This window comes from Sturnira hondurensis, unplaced genomic scaffold (genome assembly GCF_014824575.4).
Source record: "Sturnira hondurensis isolate 20B ecotype Veracruz unplaced genomic scaffold, ASM1482457v3 Scaffold0020237, whole genome shotgun sequence".
Classification (NCBI taxonomy): Eukaryota; Metazoa; Chordata; class Mammalia; order Chiroptera; family Phyllostomidae; genus Sturnira; species Sturnira hondurensis.
The window spans coordinates 10276604-10303758 of record NW_028092868.1 but is presented as its reverse complement, the minus strand read 5'-3'; the positions used below and the strand labels follow the sequence as shown (position 1 = coordinate 10303758).

At 46.3% G+C, this 27155-nt stretch overlaps 1 protein-coding gene across 1 annotated transcript in view; it reads left to right on the top strand.

Annotated features, from left to right (window-relative positions):
- Window positions 1-27155, top strand: part of DNER (delta/notch like EGF repeat containing) — a 252432-nt gene that overhangs the window by 200564 nt on the left and 24713 nt on the right. Inside the window, exon 9 of the mRNA XM_037029229.1 lies at window positions 17134-17256. Coding sequence (XP_036885124.1) covers window positions 17134-17256 — 123 coding nt within the window. The remainder of the gene's footprint in view (window positions 1-17133; window positions 17257-27155) is intronic.

Below are 27155 nucleotides of genomic sequence, written 5' to 3'. Positions count from 1 at the left end.
GGAGATGCTGGTTGGACGACGACCTGTACTGAAAGGCGTCCCTATAAACAGGGAGGTGGTTTGCCCGAGTTCACTGGTCTTGGTTCTGCCTGTTGCACTTGAGTTCCTACTCTCACCTGGTGTGTTGAAATGAGTGAACCTTGCCTTCACAGAACGTGCCTGGCATTGCTGCTTCAGGAATGTGAGTATAGGGCATTAGAGGGTGTGTTACGTGGAAATATAAATATCAGTTTTATTTTCACGAAGAACCTTAGGTGCTCACAAATCGTCTCAGATGAGACCTGCGGCGAGGTGCCGGCCATGTATCTGTGAGGATTCTTCTCCACCACAGGGCTGGTAACTCAACAGATCATCCAGGCTATAAAAGAAAGAAGTTTACACTTTATCCAAATGAATTTTTTTAAAAAAGAAATTACACTTATAAGAATTTCAGACACTGTTTTTTCTTTCTATTTTCTTTATTTGCATATACTCTGCATGTGGGCTGCATTTCGGGTCTGTGTGGTCTGAAAGACACAGCTGGCATTGCGCCCTTCTGTTAAACTTGGACTTGGCAATAGTAGCACTCTGATAGTGTCTGCTGGAAATAGAATCTAAGATAAGACTTACTGGTCAGGATTTTAATAGCAATTCAACAGATACAAAGAAAAAAAGCACACCTGCAAGATGTGAAGACTTTTAGCTCGCTAGTGAACGAGTAATTGCATTTACATTTTTGTATAAGTACAGTGGATAATTTTCATCTTTTATTAACCAGAAAGCTTTTCCAGGTTTACTAGGATGGAGACAGTTCTTGCATTTACCTCGCTCTAGCAGGGTCCTCATTTGCATGTCACATTATTCTTGAGAGTTGTGGCTTGTATGGAATATGTCGTCTGCTTTCCCCACATGCTAATCCCGTTACCAGGCCTTTCCTTTATTATATTCTGGGATGTACCTGCCCACCATCAGGATCCCAAATAGAGTCCTGTCTACTGACTACAGCTTCCCAGCTTTTCATAATCTGTACCCTAGCTCTGAGAAAGTGTAGGCCTCTGCATTGACATCCTGATGACCATAGGAATTGCTAAAGGTAGGAGCAGCCCCTGATATCTGGGAGCTGGTTGGACATTTGCAGGTAGGCCTTGGGGTTGTTGGTTATGGGCTCACAGCTGGGCTGTCTCCTGTTGGACATGAGGACGTAAGCAATCACACAGAACATTGACGTCAGACGTGGCCCCTCACAGGCCGTGATAAAGGGAGGCAAACAAGACCGTTTCCTAATTCTAAACACAGATGAAAGCATGGCCACTGTCCCACCCGCACAGCATCGGGCGTCTCCTTTTCCCACAGCTAAAGGGAAGGCCAGCTGCGTCTTCACAAGCTGCAGCTTCAGCCTCACTCTGCCTGCCCTCCCCTGGAGCTGAGATTTACTGAGACACCTCAGGGTAGAAACGCTCCTGCTTTCTGGTGGCATCCATCCCAGATGAGTCCTCTCTAAACCACCCACCCCGAGTTCCAATCCTACAACAAGTCTGATCTAACTAATACCTTCCTACAGAGGCATCCTTGGGTTCCCCCAGGTGCGTGTTCTCCCTCCCTGCAACAAGGAATAAACCCAACTTGTTCAACAAGAGGAGTGTCTGTGGTGGCCTTTGGTGGGAGAACATTGACAGGACTTAGTTGATTAAAATGCTCTAAATATTGAGGGTTCCAATAGATTGCATTTTCATCAGAACGATAACAGCTCACTCAGAATTTCCAATGAGTCAGATACTGAAACACAGTTTAGATTTATACATGGGGAAGGACACTAGGAAGGAAAGTCCTAGGTGGGCATAGGGTGGGGGGGGGTAGTTCAGAGAACAGGAGGTACAGTTGGCTGTAGGATAAGATGCACTGGACGTAGTAATGGGTAGTAAGGCAGAGAAAGCTGATTTTTCTGGGGCAGACTGGGGAGAATCTGGGTGGTGGGGAGTTGGGGAAATGGAGACTTGAAAACATTTTGCATTAGTGGTGTATGTGAACTGACGTATGTTTTGGAAAGATTATTCTGATAGAATTAGATATTACAGTCAAGAAAAATGCTAAGGCAGGAGGTCAGTCAGGAGGCTCAGGCAGGTGGAAGTGAGGGCTCGAATTTCTGGCAGTGGGAACGAGGGAGGGACCTAAAACCTGTTTGTGGGGCAGAGTCCTCAGAGTCTGGTTGTCAGCTGAATGTAGGGAACAAAGGTGAGGATGAGTCAAAGGCGTTGCGCGGCTTTAACTTGGGTAACTCGGAGAAATGGGGAAATGAGCCAGAGGAGGCTTGTGCACTTTGGTACAAGCACGCCAACCAACTAGCTGTTACTTGAGACTAGAGCAGAGGCCGAAACCAGGGAAATAAGCATGGAGTTCCTGGTGTACGTGACCTAGAGAAAGTTGAGAGAACTATTAACATAGACAGGGATGAGAATATAAAAAGAAAGGGGAGCACTGGGGAGAGCGTTGGAGAGTTTTTGCATTGAGATGAGGGCTGGAAGTAGGGGCAGGAGAGGTTGGAGGAGGCAGCACTGAGTTGGGATGGGTCCCTGGAGAGGGCAGTACCAGGGAGGTGAGTGGGGTGAAAGTCGAGGAGAAGCCCAGGGCACTGCCCAGCGTGCGAGCAGCGGCAGCAGGTGGGGAGCTGAGCCCGACATCGAAGGACCCATCCCCATGCTGTTCACAACCGCTACCATGACCATCCTTCCTCTCCATTTTGTTTGGAATCTAAATTGGGGGGAACCTGTGGTCTTCACCTCGTTCATGCCAGTGACCTGAGGGATTCGTCTGGGGAAGAAGGACACTGGCAATGAGTCAAGGGCACACTGGCTGGTGCAGCACACGGAATTTTTATGAGATTCCCAACATTAAAAATCTATTCACAGGCTGCTTTTTAAACCTTGCTTTAAATGGCTAATCCATATGTATGAAAGCGTTAATGAACTTGCCTTTAATTATAAGGGATTTCTACTCCCTCTGCTCCCACTGCTCCCGGCGTCCCCTTAAAATTCAAATCATTCAGAATTCATTCTTGGGTGAATGATTAAAAAGGTATGCGATTTACCTGCTGGTAGTAGGAGGTAGAATAGCCTGTGAGCAAATCATTGTACATCAGCTTACCTGGAAGGAAGGTCAGAAATGGCATCTGGGAGCCGCTGCCGTCACCAACCAGACCGTTTCCGAGGACGGCTCTGTTGGAAGCACGTGGCAGGGCCTAATTTTGGGAAGTTCTCATTAAGCTCATGGCCATGGAGGTCAGGTGGGGACTTATTTAAAACTATTTTGTAACTAAGACACTGACTCTTATTTTGTTTTGTGGTTGGCAATTATCATGATCCTCTGGCCAACTTTTTTCAGCTCCCTGAAAATGTCTGGGAATGTGGAATTTAGATCAGCAATTTGATGTGCCTTGCCTCCTCCCTAGGTCCCTAGGTGATAGGGGCTTGGGCTGAGAGTTAAGAAGAGCTAAATTTAAGTCCCAGCTGTATCCCTGGGACAGCCGTGCAGTTGGCCTCTGTTGGCCTTAGTTTTCTCATCTTTAAAATGGGGAAAATGCAACAAAGCTCAAATGAGATGATGCATGCGTTCATGCCCTTTACAATCTCTAAGTGGGTAGTGCCAATGCCACATTCTCCCTTTTCTTGGGGAAGACCACTGAGAAATGAATATATCTGTGCTCCAGTTCTTTTCTTGTGAAGTTCAAGGTTGGCGTTGGTATAGAGGTGGGATCAATATTCATGGCCATGGAGAGTCAGCAGGAAATGGGGTCAAACTGTGACTGTGACTCACCAGTGATAAATGACTGGCTAAAAATGAAACATTTCACTGGATTTTCTAAGTGGTGGTTGTCTGCATAGCCACCTCGAATGAACACGTTAAATTGAGATTCACCGAGACAATGGTTCAGCTCTGTTGACCCAGGTAATGCGCTGAGTAGCTTCCATCTATGAGCACTTCCCATCTTGAGACTCGGTGCCAAACCCTTGACAGATATTTTCTCTTAGTTAATCTCAGGTATTAGTATTTTTAATTTTTATTGATGGAGGTAGAGGTGATAGAATCCTACATGTGACCTAGATTTGCCTAATAGTAATGCTCTTGACCCATAGGCTGGATTTAGCAGAAGCCTAGTTGTGGCCCCCCAGTTATGTGCGAACTTGGATGCTCACTTGTGTTTGAGCCAATCACAAGAAGAACCTTCTAGGCTCCCCTTGCCTTTGCACAGCTCCTGAGATGGGTCTTTAGGTGGACACCCCAAAGCCAGGTTTGGAGGGTGGCCTTGGTTGTGGTCCAGTGAGTGGTTGTTGACCAACAGTTTCTTACTTCCCAGCACAGAGAAGTGTAACCGTAACTTCGAAGGAAATTGAACTGCCTGGAGGCAGGGGGGACCTTTATGCTTGTTTCACTGCGGATTCAGCTGCTTCAGAATTGATGCTGAGGGTGACCTGTGATGGAAACTTACGGTTTCATTTGACCTGGTGTCTGCTGGACTCACCCGGTCAACGAAAGTGCTTCTTCTAGGACTCAAATGAGAAACGCACACACCACCAGTGGGCAGAGGTGCCACCCTTCAGCTCAGGCAGTCTCTTTGGACGGGTGCTTTCCCTTCTGGGGCCCCTAGTGCCTAGTCGCAGTTTGATCTCTTTTCTTACCTCCAGAACCTGTGACAGTCTCCCGCATCGATTAGCGTAGACCACGGCCTTCACGGATGCTGTTTCTTTTCACCTGACCCTGGCCATGTCCCCCAAACAGGCTCTCCTCTTCACATTTGGCTTTTGTACTTTTCAGTTCACTGCCTTGAGGTCACTCTCATGCTCTCCTCCCCTTTCTCTGTGACTCCTGCCCACAGACCGGCTCAGCGTCAATGACCTGCTGGGCCTCAGCTCCCAGGGGTGGAAGGAAACCTTACGACAATGTGCTGTTGCAGGTGATGTCTGGGCTGAATTGTGCCTGGGGGTGACCCGCATCCTGAGGCCCAGTTAGACAACCAATTAGGACCTTTGTCTGCATATTCTGCTTTCTTCCTGGCCTTCTAGCCTTCAGTGTCCTTTAAATTCTTTCATTGATTTGGATTTGCGTAAAAACCTGGGGACAATGCCCTACATTTTTCCCATTTAAAAAACCATGACCATTAATTTTCCATTTGAAAGCACACTATGAAATTTGGTGCATGTACTGAGTGCTGTTATAAAATTGCCTCAGTTTTAATGAAGATTCAGAGCTCTTAGGCTTGCTTGAAGTGGATTAATACATGACCTCTTTTTGAATTCCAGGACATTGTCACCTCGAAGTGCTTACTGATTTTGTAGAACAGCATGTCCTGTTGCACGTCACTGATTATCTCATGACAATGTCACACTGCTCCATTTACAGCCCTGATGGCTTTATGGGGGTTGCCTAGATCGGATCCTTGGCTGTTTGGACGGAAGCGTTGACGATATGTCGATAATTGCCAGGATCGTGTTTCATTGTTTTCTCTACCAGGTGGTCTCTGATGGCAGAGATCAGAGTGAAGGTCCAAGGTCACTAGCAAGAACCCAGCTGAAAGTAAGGACTGTGCTGTGCCTGGCAGCAGAATCTGGGGATGAGTCCCCCTTATGCACCATCCCCTAAAAACGTCTTCCCTTCTAGGTCTCTGATGCCTGGAAGTTTGTCTGTGGTTTTACTCCTTTAGGTCAGACATTGTCTCTTGTCATTAAACCTTGGTATCCGCTGGCTCTGGCTATGGAACAAACCACTCCAAAACTTAGTGGCTTCCCACAACCATCCATTGCTTATAAGTCTGTGGTTGATAATTTGGGCAGGGCTTACCTGGGCCGTCTCTCCTCTGCTCTGTGTGGAGTCGGGTGTACTCACTTAGCTTTTGTGGTCAGCCAGGCACTGGCTGGTCCTGGACAACCTCGCTCACATGGCCGGTAGTTGGCCGGAGTGACGGGGGCAACTGGGCCACATGCCTCTCACCCTCCAGCAGGACCAGTCCGGTGCTCTTCACATGGAAGGTGGCCTCCCATCGCAGCAAGAAAAGACAAGAGCCAATGCACATACATTTTTTACATTGTATTTTTCTCTGCACACGCATTTTTAAAGAGTCTTTTTCTTTTATGTTTGCTAATGTCTCGTTGGCACAAGCAAGCCACGTGGCCAAGCCCATAGACTCCATTTCCTGATGGGAGGAGCTATGACGAATGTGTGGCCATTTTTTCCACACCCTTAAACCCAAATACGTGAAGAATGTGAGTGAGTTTGTACACACATGCACACACACACAGATCCATATACGCACAAATGAAGACATTGAGGAGAAGGAAATTGAAAACCAAAGGCTGTGTGATCAGTTGCTTAGGGAAGAAGAGATACAGATGAGCCACACTTGCCTGCTCGAAGGATAAGGAATGTCTACAAGACGGTGGTTTTCCTCGCTTCGTCATTCTGGGCAGATTGCGCCTCATCGCTGCTTCATTTCAGAGAAGTTTCATTTTCCACTTTGGATTATCAACGTACATAGCGCCCTAAGATCCCAAGTCACCAAAGAAGACACACGTTTTTGATTTTTCACTGCATTTTCACCTCTTCAATGAATAAATGTCTTATTTTTAGGCATCTTTAATATTTATTCAGTAGAGGCAATAGGAACGGAATTTGGGATTTACTCAGATATTTGAGTTTCTTGGTAATGCAGTTGCCTCGAGGTGCAGTACTGCTGGTTAATTTTAGCCTTCGCCGGAGGCTGGACTCAGAGTCGGCATCAGCACTTCTGAGTTTACAGCCCTTCAGGGTGGCCATCACGTGACAGACATGTGCTTCTAGAAATGCCCGTGAGCACCTATCAGAACTGTCCCTGGTGCAGAACAGTCTTTCGGATTCAGCATGTGTGCATGGGAAGGACAATGACTAATGTGAACCCAGAGGGTGACACTTGTGCATCATGTCTTTGAATGTCCCTGGTGACGTGAGGGTGCAAGTAAATGCGCCCTGTGGGGGTGGGGTCTGTGGTTTGCGTCACACATGTCATGCACCCAAACTCTCTGGGAAAACCCCGATCACAGTGTCTTGTTTTCCAGCACACACGTACTTTGGCCCCAGCTATGTATCTGTGAGGCTGCCCTTCATCAATGGAATCAGCACAACTTTGTCAGGTCGTATTGCTCAGATGTTGGTTTGTGACAATTATTATCATAGATTGTGTGGTATTTAAAATTGTTTTCAAAAATTAAAAAATAATTTCCAGGTTTATTGAGATATAATTGGCATGTAACATCATTAAAGTTTTGATAGACTTATATGTTGCAAAATGATTACTGCCAGAGTGTTAGTTAACATTTCTTTTTTTAAAAAGATTTTATTTATTTATTTTTAGAGAAAGAGAGGGGAGGGAGAAAGAGAAGGAAAGAAATGTTAATGTGTGGTTGCCTTTTCTGCACCCCGCATTAAGGACCTGGCCCCACCCTGGCTGGTGTAGCTCAGTGGATTGAACGCAGGCCTGCAAACCACAAGATCTCAGTTCGATTCCCAGTCAGGGCACATGCCTGGGTTGCAGGCCAGTTCCCAGCAGGGGGCACATGAGAGGCCACCCTACATTGATATTTCTCTCCCTCTCTCCTTCCCTTCCCCTCTAAAGATAAATAAATAAAATCTTTAAAAAAAAAGGGACCTGGCCCAAAACCTAGGCATGTGCCCTGACTGGGAGTTGAACTGGTGACCTTTTGGGTCTTAAGCTGGTGCTCAATCCACTGAGCCATGCCAGCCAGGGCAATACTTCTATGCTTACCATTTGTTTTCTGTGGTGAGAACATTTAGGATTCAGTCTCTCAGCAGTTTTCTAGTGTATAACACAGTACTACTAACTGTAATCACCATTCTGGACATTAGATCCACAGAACACACTCACCCCAAAACTGGAAGTTTGTGCCCTGACCAATGAATGCCTCCCACTGCCCGCCCCCCCCCTCCCCCCCCCCGCCCAGCCCTGGCACCACGGACCTTCTCTCTGTTTTCGGGAGCTCCATCTGCTGTTCTTGGATGGTTTTCCTTCCAGCTGAAATGTGGTTCCTGGGGTCAAGGAGGCTGGGTCAGAGCAGTGGGAAAAAACTGTGCCCACTAGTCTGAATTTAAACTTACTCCTCCCTGTTCTCAGCAGATGTCTATGACTTGCAGTCATACAGCAAGGATTATCAATGTCACTTCCATACCCTTACCTTTCCTCATTTTGGCCTTCTCTTTCAAATCTGTCTTTTGCTGTCACTTTGAGATTCCTTTGCATTGCTTTTTTCCCTTAAGCAAACCCCACCTGAGAGGCATGTCTGTGTGTTTCATTAGTCTGTGTGTCTGTGGCTGGTAGGCCGTTTGTCTGTGTGCTTCACTGTTGGTTTATTTACATGTGGATGCTTGAGTCTGACTTTGTGTTTTACCGTTGGCCCACTGATATGCTGAGGGGACGCCAGGGCTGTTAAAAGCATCACCGTGCCAAATCTAGCACTTGCCACAGGTAACTCCTACCATTTCGTGTGTTTCTGAGAATCAGCAGTTGTGGGAGATGTTGCCTGTTTGCTGGTGCACAGCTCAGATGTAAGTGTGCATCAGAATCTGGGGGAGGGCTGTTAAATCTGAGTCCCAGGCCCCCACTCGTGGTGTCTGATTCCGTAGGTTGTGGGTGGGGCCCGGGAACTTTCACTTCTAACAAGGTCCCTGGTGATGCTGACGCTGCCTGCCGCACTGCGGACCACACTGAGAACCGCTGGCCTCGGGGGACGAGCACAAGACACAGGCCCTTTCGAGGAGGAACCCCCCAAGGGAGTACTTTGAGATAGCTGGATAACATGCCAGATAATTGAGCCCGTGGGATTATTTCATTAGAGCATTTTTACGTGTTGTTCATATGCAAACACACATACTATAAGGATCTTTAAAGGCAAGTTGTAAAATATTTTCTTGTCATTATACTCAATCTTGAACCTGGGGGATTTAGCTATGGTGTTGCAAGTCTTTGCACTTTTAAAGTCATTTTTATAGAACTAGTAAGAAACACAAATGGCAGCTTTATAGCAGACATTTGTTACTGCAGCTATGATACACTTAAAGGTGAATTTTTTTGTAAGCTGTAAACAAATAACGGGAACATTAAGTTTTATTATGAAAGGAAATGGCATTCCTTCTTTGTGTATTTGCATCCCTGGTGCCATATATCTCCCTTTTGTAAAACACATTTTTATAGTTAAGCACGTGTATCCTTTGTTAAACTCTTGAGTAACATTCCCCCGCCCCACCCCCCTTTTTTTTAGCTGGTATAGATCATAGGGAGAAGCCACCCTCTAGTGGCCAAAAGCATCGTGAAAAAAGGACATTTATGAGACAAGGCTAAATAATCATATGAAGATATTGATTTTTTCCATGTAACTAGTTTGTGACCTCGTTCTGAGGGCAAATTTAGTTGGGATCTTACACTCATTTGGATGATTATTTGGCATCTTTCTCCTTTAAACAGCATTATGCCTGTTTTCACACAGCCTTGGAGACCCAGGGATTGGCACAGTGCCTGGTACATCACAGGCATTTAACAACTGTGCTGAGTTAAAGAATGAATCACCCAAGGAGGCAGCTGGGAGGCCCGGGGGCTCACCAGCCTTCTCACATGACTGGCGAAGGCAGCAGGTCTTTGCGGCGACGGAGAAAGGAGACTCGTCCCGTGAAGGGTCGGGATAGGACTCCGAGGCAGTTCTCCATCGCCTGTCCTTTCGGCAGCGCGGGCAGGGGTGTGAAGTGTGTAGATGGCCGAGTAACACAGGAGTACCAGGGAGGTTGGAGACCTTAACACCTTACATTAGCCTCTATTTTACGTCCTTTCAATGTGATGTTTATGAGGGCCTCAACCATGGAAACATGGACTGACTTGGGTCACTTCACACCTGTTCCACTCTGGCCACAGTGCCCCGCAAAATGGAAAAATGAGGGACTAGCGGGTGAAAGCAGCATCAGCAGTCACTGTCCCCCTTGCACCAACTAAGGCTCTGTGGTCACTTACATGGCCCCCTCCTGTTCGCAGGTGGTTTCTCTGTTTTTGTCGGAGTGTGCACGTGTGTGTGCATGAGTGTGTAACAGGAGAGCGCAGTTGCTCCACGGAGGTCTGTAAGACCTCAACACAGCGGGTCTGTTTAGAGTGGAGCGTCTGAGCATTAATTAGTCTCTTAATTAATCTGAGGATCGGTGTGAGCAGGCACGCATGCCGCATTTTTTCCTGTTCTTAGATTCCTGTTGTGAATATCCCAGCAAAGAGAGAGGATGAGACGGACACACACACACACACACACACACACACACACACACGTTTCCTCTGCAGCTAAACTCTTTTCGGCAAAATGAACGCTCTGCCTGAGATGCTGCAGTGCTGAAGGGCTCTATGGCGAGCACCACGTTTAGCCAGACTTTGAAAGCTCACAGACAGTGACAATATTATAGTAGCTCTACTTTCTCTTTGTTTTGGCCTACACTTGGATCAGGGAGTCTTGGGTTTCCACATCGGACCCATTCAACCTGAAATGTGGGGAAAACGTCCTTTGAGTTGCAACATAGCCTTAAAGGAACCATCCCTCCTCTCCCCACCTATCTGATTTTTAAAATCAATTAGTTAATTAAAGTTTTTCTCATAAGATCTTAAATAAAACAAAGAGAGAAAAAACATTTATTCTTGTGGCGTTAGGTCTGTGCTGGGGGAGTGAGTGGCGTGGCTGGAACGTTACCCGTGATTTTTGGAAGGTCTTGCTCTCTTGCTTTTCCCAAAGCAGCAGGGAGCCCGGGGAGGCACCTGGTGGTGATACAAATGATGGCCTGTCTCAACTTGTTACGCAGAGTGTGAAAGCCATCTGGCTAGAGTCAGAGTCCTGGAGTTCGGGGTTTTCCAGTGTGGGATGTGATGGGCAAGGGGAGGCAGGCGCTCTGGAGTAAACCCTGTGTCAATCAGGGCCTCCTGACACCTAGGGGCAGCCCCCTTACTCTGGGAGCTCTGAGAGCTCGGGCTCGGGGTGGAAGCCTGGCTCACCGAGTGATCGTGTTGGGCACCCGTCTTCCCAGGACACAGAGGTGCGCCAGCCTCATGGCAGGACATTCAACAGGGTTCTCTGTAGTTCAGAAATCTCCGGGACCAGGGGGATCTCTTTCTTTTCTCCTCTCTGGATCCCACCCCTGTGGTGTGTTCCTGGCCCCAGCTGAACTGAACGCCTGCTGTCTCTGCCAGTAGCACAGCTGAAGAGAGTCACCCATGTGCTGCTATGACATTAAACCCACAGTAATAGAGGGCCCCTCGGTTCTGCCCAGACATCCCTTTTCTCGGTGAATTCACTCTCTCGCTTCACAAACCTGCACATCCTCAACTCGCAACATGGTATAAAATGAATCAAGGACCGTGGTTCTCCAAAGGGGGCTGTTGTTGCATTGAGCAACATGGCAACATCTGGCAGCATTTTTGTCTGTCCAAACTGGGGTGTGCTGATGCCACTAGAATCTAGTGGGCAGAGGCTGCTTCCCACCCCACAATGTACAGGACAGCTCCCAGCCTAGAGCATGATCCGGGCTGACGTGTGAATAGTGCCGCGGATGAGAACTCCCGCTTCTGTTGTGTGCGGAACTGTATCTTTCCCAAGTTCATATGTTGAAGCGGTAAGCCCCAGTAGGACTGTATTTAGAGACAGAGACTTTACAGAGGCAATTAAAATTCAATGAGGTCCTGTGGATGGTGTTCTAATCCAGTATGACCGGCATTACGAAACCACATAAAACCATATGGACAGTCAGGGAGGCGTGCCCACGGAGAAAAGCCGTGTGAGGTCACAGCAAGGAGGTTGCCATCACCAAGCCAAGGACAGAGGCCTCAGGGGAAACCAAACCTCTTGACACCTTGGTCTACAACTTGTAGCCTCCGGAGCTGTGAGAAAATAAATGTCTGTTGTTTAAGCCCCTGTCTGTACTATTCTGACATGGTGGTCCTCGCAAATGGATGTAGTGGGCAATGCATTTTGGGGGGCAACCTGGGAAAGTAGGAAAAACACACAGGGTCAGCTGTGGGGCCTTAGGCAAGTCTCTTGACTTCTCTGGCTCTTAATTCCTCATGTATAAATTGGGACTGGTCATACCATCATGTTGGGTTGTCATGGGGCTTGGACAAGTTAACACACAAAAAGAACCTGATGTAAGTAGCTGCCACTAACTTGCTATTAGACTCTATAGTCCTTGCAGGTGAAGGCTTTGCCATTTAGCTTTGCACCCATGGTACCTGGAGGCTCCACGAACCTCATGGGCCCATCGTAATCGTGTGTTGATTTCAATGGCATTTTGGTTGCTGATTCAACCCCTATTATTTGAGCATCTCTTCTGTACCAGATACTGTGGGTACAGCTGTAAACATAGCAATTATGGCCACTGCCTTCAAGCCTGTATTCTAGTGGAGGGAGAGAAATCATAATCAAGTAAAGAACTAAGTTAGAAATATGATTTCAGACAGTTCTATGTGGTATGATGGGAGAAGCTACTGTGGATGGTACTGTCAGAAAGTTATCTGACTATGTGATTTTGGTTTTTTCTATGGGTTCAGGTGTGCTTTATTGGTGCTTCAACTCCTCTGTTGCTGTTATGAAGAGATTTTCCAGAAGTACAGTCTTCTGTACAGTCTTTTCTCGATGTACCCAGTAGTTATATCCTAGGAGAACTCAGTATATGTTAAAAACTGTGCTGTACATGTAAAGCATTTAGGTTTCAGACCTGGAAATTTATCAATAGGGCTTTCACCTATACAGATGTCCAATGGGGCAGTCCAAATTTGTGAGGACACAGGGCATTATTTGTTGGGCGGGGGAGTTCTAGCATTGCGTCAAGTTTAATACATCTGGCCCACACTGACTGAATTCCACTGGAACTCTACAATCATTGTAATAATCACCTGTCTCCCTGCCAGCCTCCAAAGCACCCTCGGAAGGCCAGTACAGCCCCCACTGATAGCCATGGTTTGAAGGTCGCCAGTGACCTTCAACCAAGTGGAGTCTTGTTCCCCTCTTTTTATGCTTACTCTCTATGAGCTTTGACACTGCGAATCAGCCCTCCTTGGTTTTCTTTCTTCACTTTGCTCCATCCCTCCCCAGTGTCCTGATCTGGCTTCTCGTTCTCCCCCTGCCTAGCCATGCAGATCTGACTTTGGTTGCTTCTTTTCTCCTTCCCATGTTTTTTGTTTTGTTTTGTTTTGTTTTTGATGAAAACTTCACCACTTCTAGGCAGCTAACTCCCAAAAGGCTGTTTCTATGCCATTAAAGTTCACTTTTCACCTCCAAGTGCACCTGGACCGTCCTAAGCAAACCCCAAGTTAAACATGTCCAACTGGTCAGCTTCTTTGGAAAGCGGTTATTTCTTTGGCCATCCCATTTGTGGTGACGGCAGCACCATTCACTCACTCAGCCGAAGCATGGCAGCCACCTGGACCGCTCCTCACTCCCACATTCAGTTGGTTGAGAAGTTTGGTCAAGTCCAAGGACGTGCTTGGAGCTGAATAGTCAGGAGAAAGCCGAACACTTGTCAGAGTGGCAGGGATGAAGATCAGTGCCGTTGGAGGGGCCGCTCTGGTCCCACGCTTCTGATCTTTATTTTTACAAAATTCTTCGGACCAGGTTAATTTTGCTAGACCCTGTGCTAGCTAATTTTGCTAGTTCATATTGTCATGAGCCAATTGTTTGTCCAAGTTAATTACCAGCCATGGTGACAGTCTCATTTCCACAGAATTCTTCTCTTTTGGAAGGGTGGACTTTTTAGTCAAACCGTCCAATTTAGGTTTTTCAGCACAAAGTGTAAAGGGTGCCTTGATATTTTTATAAAGATGTTTGAATGTTACCATCTCTGAAGAAACAGCTTTAGAATATAAAACCTTTATCTCTTTCCACCCCCACAAGGACAGAAAAACATCACCAGCTTAATTTTCTCTGTAAAATAACTTCCTCATTTGCTTTGCATGTTGTTAGTAGAAAAAAATGATGGTGATACTGTTTTCAAAAGCAAAACCACTTATGGATGATTTCATGAGGTTGTCTTTTTTTTAATACAATTTTTATTTAATTCTTGTTCAAGTACAGGTTTCTGTCTTATATTCCCAACCCTGCCCACCCCCCACCCTGTATGAGGTTGTCTTTTGGTTTTGCCTGTGTTAATACGACCTTGATCCAGAGACCACAGTGCTTACAGGGTTCTAGGTGGCCCTTCCAAATTGGTTTTTAAGAGATCTGCCAGGATGGACAAACAGTTGAAAAGATGCTGCTTGGGATTGTTCCTTACTTGGGGAAGAAGCCAGAAGACACCCGTAATAAAACCACGTGACACACGCTCTACCTTGTTAACAAATGTTAGGTTCACAGCACCGTATTGTTAATTGCTCTCATGTTGGCGCAAGGTAGAGCTCTAAAGCGTCTTCACTTTGCATGAATGAGATTCGGCATCGTTTCCCTCCCCACCAGCCACCATCTGCTCTGCTTCTGTGAGCTCAGGTACATTAGCTGCCTCATGTAAGTAGAATTGTGATGTGTTTGTCTTTCTATAACTGGCTTATTTCCCTTCGCCTGTGGCCTTAAGGTTCATCCAGGTTACAGCACATGGCAGGAGTTCCTTCTTTTTTTTTTTTTTAAGACCGAATGATTTTCCATTGTAGAAATCCACCCCTTTTCTCTGTTCACTTCTCTGTTGGTGGACATTGAGGCTGTTTCCAGTTCTTTCCATCACTCTGTGAGTAGTGCTGCCATGAACGTGGGGTGCAAATACATCTTTGGGATTCTCTTTTCAACTCTTTTGGGTCAACATGAGGAAGTGAGATTGTGGATTGTGTGGTAGTTCTGTTTTTAAGTTTTTGGAGATTCTCCACACTGGTTTACACCGCAGCTGCGCCATTTTGCATTCCCACCAGCAGTGCCCAAGGGTTCCAATTTCTCCACACCTTTGCCAACACTTGTTCACACACACACACACACGCATGTATTTATAATGGCCATTCTAACAAGCATGAGGAGATGTGTCATTGTCGTTTTGATGTGCATTTCCCTGATAATTAGTGATGTTAAGCATCTTTTTGTACACCTATGGGCCACTTGTATTATGTTACACCATTTACAAAAATGAGCTCAAAATGGATTAAAAACTCAAACATGAGAGACCTGAAACTATGAAGCTCCTAGAAGAAATCACAGAGAAAACCTTCATGACATGGGTCTTGGCAACGATTTCTTGGATATGTCCCCAGAAGCATAAGCAGCAGAGGCAAAAATAGACAAACGGGGCTGTGCCGCCCTAACAAACTTCTGCGTGGCAAAGGAAGCAACCGGCGGGGTGAAAAGGCGACCCGTGGAAGGGGAGACACAGTTTGCAAACCGTGTATTGGGGGAGGGGTTAACATCCAACACTCTTGTAAAAAGGAAGACTTCCTGTCGAATCTAGATCCAGAGTCAGCCAGCTTGTTCTGTCAGGGGCAGACAGGAGAGGTTTCGGGCTTTGCAGCCCGTACATATATGGTGGCTGTTGTAACTGCTCACTCTGCCACGGTTGTCTGAGAGCAGCCTTGGTAGTCCATAAACGCACGGGCGTGGCTGTGTCCCAGTGAACACGTGTGTGCAGACATAGGCCGGCGGGGACTTGGCTGGTGGGCCACGTTTGCCGAGCCCTGGTCTAGAACAGGGTCTGCCCCTCTGGCTCTACAAACATTTCAGCTGGATGGCCTTTGGTGGGGGGGCTGCCCCAGGCAACGGAGGGTGTTTAGCGGCGTCCTTGCACGGGATGCCGGTAGCAACTCTAGCTGTGGCGATTAAAAATGTGTCCCCAAACTGCCGAAGTCTCCTGGGGGACAAAATCATGGTTTGTTGAGTCACTCTGATTTAGATGAAGAAAGTAATCTGATGAGAAGTAATAGGAACTATTTCCCTAAAACTACGAAGAGTAGAAGAATTGAGAAGCATGGTTTCTGTGTCTTAGGTAGGTCAAGGTCTCCTCAAAGTTGGCACTGTCACCTCCTGAATTGGGAAAGCAGTTCAACAAACGACTGAAATGGCAAATGCCAGGAAAGTGCTCTGTTAATGAAGTCAACATGACTTAACCTACTGTCGCGATACGCACAAGGGGCGAGACAGTCCGACACATCACAGGCCCAGAGGGGCCTTTCTGAGTTGGAGGGCGGGCGAGGAGTCGGAAAGCTGGAAAAAACCTCGAGGTTCTAGTTCCCAGCTGAGCAAGGGTTTATTTTTCCTGCTTATCTGGACGCAGAACCAACACAGGCAGGGCGATTTCTGAAGGCGCTCACATGTTCCTCATTGTTTGGACAGGGCCAGGCAGAAACGGTCCAGTTTCACCGCGACTTGGCAGCAACTCGTGTTTTCGAAAGTTAAAAACAGCACAGCATTCATGAGTGAATCTCAAAGAGCGTTGTCCTCTTGGCCTTTGGAATAAACACCTGTTTTGCAATTAAAATGGTAGAAGCCATCTTTACTTAAGAAGTTGCTAGGTTTCTTTCCCTTCATTACTATGATTATATTTTCAATAATTAAAATTTTGAGCACAATTAAAAATATAATGGAGATAATCAGAACTTTAAGGGAATAAACAGAAGTAGCCCACATTTCCTCAGGAATTTCTGTTAAACCTGTTTAGCTGAGTTTCTTTCCTGACTTCAAAAGCAAAGAAAACGCATCGATCCGTTTTCTCCTTTAATACAGTTCTCTGTAGTTAGATATACTAGTTTTCAAATTGATGGGAGGAGAAATGCAGGCTGCATCCTTGAGAGGAGCTGGAAGTCCTGCCGCTGTCACCGTGTCCTGTGGCCACAGCAGATACACTCTGCTGTGTCTCCGTGTCCCTGGGCCACTGGTACCACCAAACACTATCTCGTAAGGGGACCATCTGGTGGATAAATGGTTAAATTCTTTCATTCTTGGGATCATGAGAGAGGGTGCTCTTCACAGCCTTCCCAGAAACCTACATCTCAATTACACCCCAAGAGACTCAGCTTCCAAACCCCACCTGTCTGAGTCACGCTCCCCAGGGGACCCCCACCCGCCCTCCTTGCAGGCTGGTCCGGCGCGGGGGGACATGGGACACGTTTGACAGCAGTCCTTCCTCTCTGTCCCTCAGGTTACCATGGCCTCTACTGTGAGGAGGAATACAACGAGTGCCTCTCCGCCCCGTGCCTGAACGCGGCCACCTGCAGGGACCTGGTTAACGGCTACGAGTGCCTGTGCCTGGCCGACTACAAGGGTGAGTGGCCCTCGGGCCTTGTGGTGCCAGAGTGGGTGCCCGTGACATCATGCATTTCTCAGCACCGGTGTATACACCTCTAACTGGAGCATGAAATTGTTTTCAATAAAAATCAAACACCGGCTGTGGGATGAGTTATGGGGCTGAGGAGACCAATTGGCATGGTCTCCTGATGAGCTGGAGAGATCTTGCTGCTGTCCTTTTCTTCTTGCCTCCCCACTCCCTTCTCTTCGGAAGGTGTGGAAAGCCGAGAATAAAGAATGCCGGTCAGTGGACTGTCAGGCACAGATGACAGGACAAGGCTGTGGAAACGGCAGGAGAGGGAAGCACGCGGGTAGCTTAGCACTTGCTGGGCGAAGACAGGGTGCTGTGCTTTTCGGTGGAGGACACGGGTGGAATTTCAGGCACTAACATACAAGTGAATTCTCATGAAATGGTTCAGTCAGGAGGGAAATCCTCACTCGGACCCTTTGAGGTAGTGGGTAATGACATTCCTCGTGAGCCTGGCCAGCATCGTGCCCCAAAACCCTTGCATCTGCCTTCGCAGTGAGCTCCGGCCACAGTTGGGGGACGGTGTGACTCCCCTGCAGCCCAGACACCCTCGGTCAGCACTGCATCAGGAAAGTCTGTTTATCAGAGGCTGCCCACATTTCTCTAGGCCATAACCTCAGGACTGGGTTTAGATTTTTGCAATGCTTTCATGGGCTCTATTTATAACCACCTCACGTAACCTCTTGCTCTCGGCGCTGTTTCCTGGACCGATACCATCCATCTGCCCCGTGACATTGTGTGGTGGCCACTGACGCTGCCGCTCTTCTTTGGATGCACCCACCTGTGTTTCGGTGAGCCTCAAGGGAGTGTAGACCACAGGGATGAACTTGACCGAGCCCCTGGACGGAAGGGCTGAGCTGGACCAAGTCTTGCTTTGTGTTCGGCAGATCTGATGCTTTTCTGGCCCGTGATGCCCCTTCAGAGTCAAACTCCACCAATGTCCACAAGGGCCGACGTGCTGGGTCTGTGCACGTGGCTTCTGGGTTCTAGGTCTGTGAGACCGTCAGGACACAGAGAGCCACTCAGTTCTGGGAAGAAGAATGAAGGAGCGATGAATCGGGAGTCCTCAGCGGCTCGCCCCTGTCACGCCACTGGCTTCCTGATGAGCCTGGGCACATCCCCCCATTGGCCAGTCTTTGTCTCGCCTGTACGAAGCGAGGACAGGGATGCTCATTGAGATTTTGAGATTCCTTCATGACAAGATTGGTAGTGGTGGGTGCACTTCAAAATTTAAAAATTCTAGGACTCTTTAGTTTGCGGTAGAATTTATGATAGAATTTTAGAAAGCAAATTTCATCTCCATAAATGACAACGTCATTAACTGGGTGTGTTCTGAATAGGCCCTGACTCTCCTCATTTGGAGGCGTTGCTCATGCTGTCATGACCAGGGAGTGAAAACCCCAGTCGCCTGGGGTGACTCACCAGTGTTCCTTCCACACGTTTATATGCCGTAATCCTGCACGCTTTCACTTCCTCCTGCTGTTTTTCTCAACTTCCCCCAAAGCTCCACATTAATTCACTCTTAGAATCTAACTGACTTCACTTCCCTTTTCATGGCATAAAGGAGAGGTGATCGTTTGTAAACATGGTCAGACTTAACTCGTTTTTCACATTCTACAGTCGTGGTCCTCACACTTACACTCCCGCCAGAGCCTGCCGGTGGACTTGTCCACACAGACTGCGGGGCCACTCCTGGAGTTTCTGATTCAGTGCGTCTGGGGCGGGAGCAAGGCCTTGAGTTTCAGGTGAGTTCTCAGCGATGGTGCTGGGCTGGCCCGTGAACTGCCCTTTGGGAGTTCCCGCCCTCCAGACTTCCCTGCAGCCATAACCACTAAAACCGTGTCCGCTTCCGCGTCAGATGGTCCTCTGCTCCTCGTCCTGCTCCAGGTCACTCCGCCACGTCACTTCTCAGTGTCCCCCTTCTGCAGTTCTGTGATCTTCTTCCACCAGTTACCCACTCTGTAGGAGATGACTCACGGAGTCGATGACCCTGTGGGGCAGGTCACCTGCATCCGAGGATTTGGGTTCTTAGGAAAGGGTCCTCTGTATGGGAGCCTTCGCATACAGCGGGGTGAGGGGACAGGGCTCTGAGGAGAACTTAGGACTCAATGACCAGCCGAGCCCAGCGGACCCCTCAGCTTATGGAAAGGCAGTCCCTGTGGTGAAGGTGCTCCTTGCTACCCCGTGAGGCCGAGGGCAATGATTGCACAGATATTGGCTGTCCTCCAAAGGAATTGTACGGTGGGGCTGAACCGGTCCTTCGTGTTGGGGGTGGCCGGGGGAGAATGCTCTCCTGTTCACATCTGGAGAACCCCTAGAACTCCAAACAGGGAGGCCTCTCCCCTGTGTCTTTGTCATCAGGACCGTGTTGGCTGGCCTGTCCAGCACTGGAGGGCAGTCCCCTATGTCATCTGACCCTTCCTGGCACTGCCATCCACCAGCCTGGTCAGTACAGGGAATTTGGACCAGCAACTCGAAGAGGGAAAAGTCTGGGAACTATAGACAAAATAGCAACAACTAACAATGCTAAACACTCCAGAGAAGAAGTGAAAAAAGTAGTGGGTATCACTCAAAATTTAATTTAGATCTGGGGGAGCAAAAGGAGGAACTAATTCTGAATGAAGCCAAAGTAAGAGGAAATGGAAACCGTGAGTTGAAAGATAGGAAATGTGGAGAAAAGATTCAAGAGATCTGCTTCCGTTTGAATGGTGGATGCTTCAGGAGAAGAGGAACACTTGGACACAAAACCAGAACCAGCTTCTTCCTAGAAGGAGACTCTTTCCACGTCTATGAGTGGAAGGAAATCGAAGTTTTCTAGTAGAATGGGCCTACTCAGTGCCAGAGGGTTCATGGAGGAGATGAGGTACAGTTGGGGATTTCCTGGTAGAATTTCCAAATCCAAGGATGAAGAGCATCGTTTTTATAAGATTCTTTTGAGGAATACAAATTACATAAAGAAGAAAGAGAACACAACCAGCATTGGACTGCTCTTCTCTATAATGAAACTAAACCTGAGTGAAGAAGTTTCAGACTTTCCAATGAAAAGAACTGGCAGGGAAAGGAACATTTGTATTTGAAGGCAAAAGAATTGCATGGTGTGTACATTTAAGGGTACAGAAGATATAACACCACATACTCTCTCTAAGAAAATTATTTAAAAATGGAACTAAATGAGAGCAAAGATAGCCAGGTAGCAGGAGGTAGAGAACAAGAGGCATAGGATTGAGAAGACTTCTTTAAATGCAGGGAAAATTTTAAGTAGACGATATTGATGTGATTGTGAATGGTAATTTAATAGAGAAGAAATATCTCTGGAAAAAATAAGTTTAAATCTGTATTAATTAGTATTGCTGCATAATGAGTTACTACAAGGTAGTGGGTTGAAATTATCAACGCTTTTTATTGTCTAGTGTTTCTGTTGGTCCAGGCCTTGCTTCATGGACTCCCTGCCCGGGCTCTCACGAGGCTGAGATGAGGTGGTGGCTGGGCCAAATTCTCATCTGAGGCTTGAGTGGACTTTCATGCTCCCTTATGTTGTTGGCAGAATTCGTATCCCGTGGCTGTGGAATTGGTGACTGCTGGCTTCTTGCAGGATCAGCAGTTATGAGAGAGGGCCTCTGCTGCTTCCCGTGCCTCACTTTAGGGGAGGCTTGCACCCGCTTAAGGTCTTGCCTGATTAGGCCAGGCCCACCCAAGGTGAACTCAAAGTCAACTGATTAGGACCTTAACTGCATCCTCAACATCTCTTTCTTAACTTTGGCAAGATGCTATTGGTTAGAAGTTCATGCTCGAGGGGAAAGACTTACACAAAGGCATATTCACTGGGGTCACCCTGTGTGTCCATCTACCTCTTGTTAAGGAAGAATTGAAATGATCCCTCTAAAATTTTGTATTATTTTAACCAAATCTACATGTTAAAGGGGGTAGGTAGTGGAGAAGATGGAAGATATACAGGTGTGTTAAAGATCTCATCCCGGTGGGCAGGTAAATTAATTATTTAATTTTGATGTATTTGAAGAAACATTTAGGTTTAGGTTTAAATAAGGCTGCTGAAAACAGGAAGGTAAACTCTGGCAAAGTAGCAATAAATAGAACTTTTAAACTAAGAGTGATGGTGTGGTTGTGTACAAGGAATTAAAAGAGAGGCAGAAAGGGCTGAATCTTGGTCACCAATTCAGAGGAAAAGAGAGTGAGGGGAGAGCGCTCATAAGACCCTGTGCCTTACTCTCCTTGATGAATGGACCTTCTTTCCCTTTTCAGAAGCATTTCTCCTGATACGTGTTTACTTAGAAGAGGTGTGTATAAAACTATCAGGAAACTACCAGGTGGGTGGGCTTTCATTCCTAATTAGTACTTACCTCTGGCGTTAGAACTTAGTTAGGTGGTGTGTTGTGGGGAGGATTGGGACTTGAACTTGTTTTACATGTGCATTTTTTTAAAGTGGCGAGTCTTACTGTTTTGTGTTTAAAAACTAAACATTAAATGAATGAATATAACACTTCCTAAAAAGAATGGCTATAATAGGAAGTCAGGCAAATGTAGCTCAGAACATTTTGCAAAAGGAAAGCATTGAGGGGAAACTTCTGCCAGCTATTAAAACCCGTCGAAATGCTACAGTTATTCTTATATTCCCATGTGTTACAGGTGCAAGATTGGACAGCTGACCCAAACTGGGTTAGGGTCCGGAATACCTCGCCTACAATAACAGGTGTATAAAAATGTATGACTCTTGAAGAAGACTTGCTATGAATGAAAGGGACTCAAAAAAATAAATGGTCCTAGAATAATGGGGCTGCTAAACAGAAAAAATAAATGTTCTCACACTTCTAGAAAAATTCCATATGAATCAGAAGAAACACAACTTGACTTGGTGTCCTCCGTGGCATACAGCAGTCCCCCCTTAGTCCCTCTTTTTCTTCAACCAAGAGTCCTTAGAGTTGGCACCTCCACTTTCTTAATTTTTATCTTTTTTATGTTTTTAAAAAAGATTTTATTTATTTATTTTTAGAGAGAGGGGATAGGGAAGAAGAAAGGGAGGGAGAGAAACATCGATGTGTGAGAAAAACATCAATTGGTTGCGTCCCTCATGCCCCCAGTCAGGGACCAGGCCTGCATCCCAGGCATGTGTCCTGACTGGGAATCGAACTGGCAACCTTTCCCTTTTCGGGATGACACCCAACCAGCCCGGCCACACTGTCCAGGACCTTTGTTTTTATCTTTTCTTAACCCTCCTCAGTTTGGATCTTGTCCACACTCTTCTGCTAAAACGGGGTCAGTGGTGACGTACCTGGAGACAGTTCAGTGAAATCCACGAGGCCCTTTTCTCCAGCCTCCAAATCCGAGTCCCTGCCCCTTTGCCTCTCCGATCCCGTGAGTCCCTGCTTTTGCTTCCAGAGTTCCATCCCTGCCCCCTGGGCGCCTCACTCCCAGCCCCCACGGAATCCTACTCCTCCCGACACCAGGGATGCAGCTGCCCCCCAGGTTTTCTAAGGGGCCCCTTTCTCTCACCCCCCCCTTTGCCCCCATTCAGCCCTCTCACCGCATCTGCTGCCTGAAATACTGACCCCACGCAGATGTGATTCGTCCCTCCTTGAAATCTCCTAGCACGTTCTCTGCATCTGCTATGACAATGACGGCCAGCCTTGCAGTCAGTTCTTTCTGGCCTCCGACTCCCTTCTCTCTTGCACTAAATCATATCTGAGTGAAAGGCGGTGCCTATGTAGAATTTTTCTTCCTTTTAATTCTCAGCAGCCTTTGATATAGTAGCTTGGACAAAGCAAATGCTAAGTAGCTCTCTGGACTTGAACTGAAATTGCCGCCTGACATACTAATTAGAAGAAACCAGCTTGAACGTTTTCCCAGTAAGTTTCCACTGTGGATGGTGAAACTGATAGAAGCCCATTTTCGCAGGGATTCAGAGTGACCTCCTTTCCCATGGAGCAAAATGCGGGCGCTTCCTTCAAACCCAGTTCACAGCTCGTTCGTGACGGGACTCTTTCATGTTATCAGAAAGTCAAGTGATGGGCCCGTTCATGTTGAGTTTTATTTCTAGAAGAACAAACTAAATGATCAACAATATACCCATTTGGAATTTTTGGTGACAAAAGTCAGAAAAAATTACTTCTTTTTTAATGGTAAAAATAACATAATAAAAAATTTAGAAAAATGAAATTTCAGCATAGCTCATTTCTTTATAACAGAATACAAGGGGAATAATCATCTGTATTTTTCCATCCTTTTAAAAATATCCATGTTTTTACAGTTGTAATTGAGTATACCGGCAATTTTCTGTTTTTTTTTACTGTTTATACTTAACATTATACTATGTTTTTGCTAAGAAGTCTTACTGATTCTGTTTTAAATGATTATGCAATGTTCTCATTACGGTATATTTATCCAGTCCCTTGTCACATCTAATGTGGGGCTATCATAAATAATTCTTGAATGAATACTTTTATTCCTATAATTTTCATACTTCCTGGTGTTTTGGGGGTGGGTGGGTGGGGGGATAAGCAGAGTCTCAGAACTGAGGCCACCAAGTTCTGGGTTTGATCCCATTATATCTAATCGTGTATTTTTAAAGTCTATACAAATTTATCATTGAAAAGATGAGCACTTTGTTGTTGTTGTTGGCTGGAGTGACTTCCTTTGCGTAATCAGGGAATAAGAATTTCAGGGTGTTTTGTGAACCTAACCCGTCTCATCCTGTAATGGCATAGATGCACAAAAGGGTAAGTCAAAGTTTTCCCCTTTTTCAGGCTATTGTTTAATCAGAAGAGCAGACTGAGGCTGAAGCCCACAGGAAACAATGAAGTTAAGGTTGAGATGTCAGTCGTAATTTCACCATAATTGAGAAAAAGTTCAGCTCTGTGAGTGTAGAAAGACTAGAGAAGTTTTCACAGAGGATATAAGTTTGAATATAGGATGATGTGGTGAAGAGAATAACAAGTTCAAAGAATTGTTTCAAAGGTAATTTTCCTTACCTGGCTTACTTTTCCTGGAGATAAAGCTAATGATTTTTGTTTTCAAAATCTTACTCATGACTAAACTGTGATGACAACGAAGATTTATAATTGGTACATGACTCTTTCACTTTCCCTCTAAAATTAACTTCTATAAAGAGCCCTGTTGGAAGAGAGATCTTTTTCAGAAACGCTGCCTCTACTCCTTAATATGAAAAGTATGAATTTTTATTAGTTTTGACTGAATTACAGTTTATTTTTGCTTGAGACTAAACATAAGTTTTGCAACAGTGCGTGCTGCGCCCTTTGCCAATGGCGGATGCCTGTGTCGTTCCACAGACTGAGTCTGCAGTGTGGACCTGGGCTTCCCTGACAGAGTCGGGTGTTTCTGAGGCCGATTTGGAATGGCTTCTCTCTCCTCTGGCAATCCTGCCTGTGTGTCAGCCAAAGTACACAGACCACCGCCCCTCCCAAAAGGACGGGACTCTGGTGGGATACCCATCATTCCTTCCGCACATTAAGATAGGGCCTCTGCTTTAAAGGACCTCGGAGACTCGGGGCTATGTGGTGGGGGGGTCAGACAGGAGGACAGATGAGTCATGATTTAGCACCGTGAACTCTGGAACGGCGTGAACTCAGCACACTCTCCGCGCACAGTGGCGGGGGAATGGCGTTCTGTCTCGGGAGAGGCAGGTTCATCTGTCCAGAGAAAGGCTGTCTGAGCTGCACTTTGACAGAGAGAACGTGCCAGGTGATGACCAGCTTGGGGATGAGGGTGAAGGAAGAAGGCGTTCTCGTTGGAGGTCACATGATGCCCGGCGCTTGGTGTTGTGCGCACGCTTGGGGAATGGCGAGCGGGACTGTTCGTTCTCCCTATTTCAGACGTCTGGCTCACAGTTGTCCAGTTCTAATCATCGAGCGGAGCATTATGACAGATATGTTTTATATAGGGGTCAGCAAGGTTTAGCATATAGAAATGTGAGTAACCAGAGGGCTCCCTGGGGACTTTGAAGACCGTCTTGCTGCATGGTCCTCAAGTTTCTGGGAAGACTAGCTCTCGTCTGATCTTCCTGCCAGAAAACTCTCAATGGGTCACAAGTGACCAAATATTCTTATCTTTTGAAAAAGAGGGATAGCAAGGGATAAAATTATTGCCAAAACGCCATCCACAAGATTGGAAGTGCTTGTTATCATGGGTGTTTTCATCAAATCTATATTATCGAAGGCTTTTAAAGTTAAGATGTTTGAATATTTAGCCTAGATTTTGCTCTTCAGCCTTATTTGAAAAACGTGGTAATTTGTGTTAATGCATTGTTCATATTAATATTAAACAGGCGAGACCGACTAATGCACCAGTAGAAACCCAGTAAATATCCTCCTCGATTGCTCATGGAAATTTTTCTCGGCTCAGGCATCTCTGAACCTTGGTTGTGGTTGCCTTTTCTGTTACAACTGAAAGCAGTTTTTGTGTTACCTGATTCTCCATCGGTCAGCCTCAGGGGAACTTGTAAATACGTGAATCTTTGTGTTTTTTTTTTTTGATAAATAGTTGGAAGCAGAAAAGGTTCTTTTGTGTTTCATTCTTTCAGTTGAGCTGGTACTGAGCAAAGCTCAACTGAAATAGAAATAGAGACTTCTGGATGGAAAAGTGTCTCTGTCTCTAACTCATTCTCTCTCTAACTCATTTTCTCTCTGTCTCAAGTGAAGAACTACCAGCTTTGCACTAGTAGCTAATTTAACCTTTAAATTAGTTTGGTCTTGTAGATTAGCATGAGTTTCCTGGGTTTGTGCAGGACGACGGAAGTCTGAAGACTTGCACAAGCCATTGGAGATGGGCAGGGAGCTAGGCCATGGCTCCCAGGGGCCAGGAGGCAAAATGAGGCAAAGGTCTGAAAGGCACCTTAGAAAGACATCTGGCAGGATTTGGTTCCTGGGTTGGATGTGAGGGGCAAAGGAGAAAGAGAAATGACAAGCCATCCATTCTAAAACGCTTTACCAGGCTCCAGTAAGGTGTTAGTGGGAATCCAGACAGGCAGTTCTCCTTCCATTTTCCTCTCACATTTTCCCCCTCTTTCTTGAGCCCTGCTCCTGAAGGCATTGAGAAAGAAATGAGAGAAAAATCCCAGCGAGGGTCATTTCAATGACGATGGTGAGTCATAGGCGGGGCAGCCTTTTGCAACATGCAAGCTAAACAACGAAGTCGAGAACAAATCAAGTAAACACCATTCAGTCACTATTTGCTTTATGCTTATTTTTCGCGAAGCTGTCAGGAAGGGCGAGCATATCATTATATAGATTATTATACAGAATATAATGTAATTTCTCTTCCTCTCTAGAGGGCGAAGAATGGGAGAAACAGCTTAACCCATGCATCCATCTCCGTACTCCACAGAAACAAGAGCAGAAATCCTTATCTTTTTTAAAACATTGCACTTTTAGTTTTTTTAAATAAAATTATAAAATAATGTATATTCATTGTAAAATAGTGCCAACAAAATAGAAACACATAATGTGAAAGTTAAAGGTAATTTATTTCTCTCTCAGTCCCACTTCCGACATTTGCAGGCCTACAAGCACTGGTAGACCTTTGTAAATATCAATGGGAAACTTACTGTTTTCACTGTTTTTGTAATGCTGTTCTTTTGCTAAACGGGTGCTAAGCTACCTGGAATTCTGTACGTTTGCACGGCCAGTCTGAGCTCACTCTGAGCAAAGCACTGTGCAGGCAGACTCCCATTCAGATTGCCTGTGGCTTCAGGTTCCAGCTCCCTCCCCTGCTAGCCCTGCTTGGCTTCCTTTCCTCAGCTTCCTCATCTGGAAATGGGGGAATGAGAAATGGCGGAATGAGAGTGTTTGTCTCAGAGTGTTGTTGCGAGGAACAAGTCA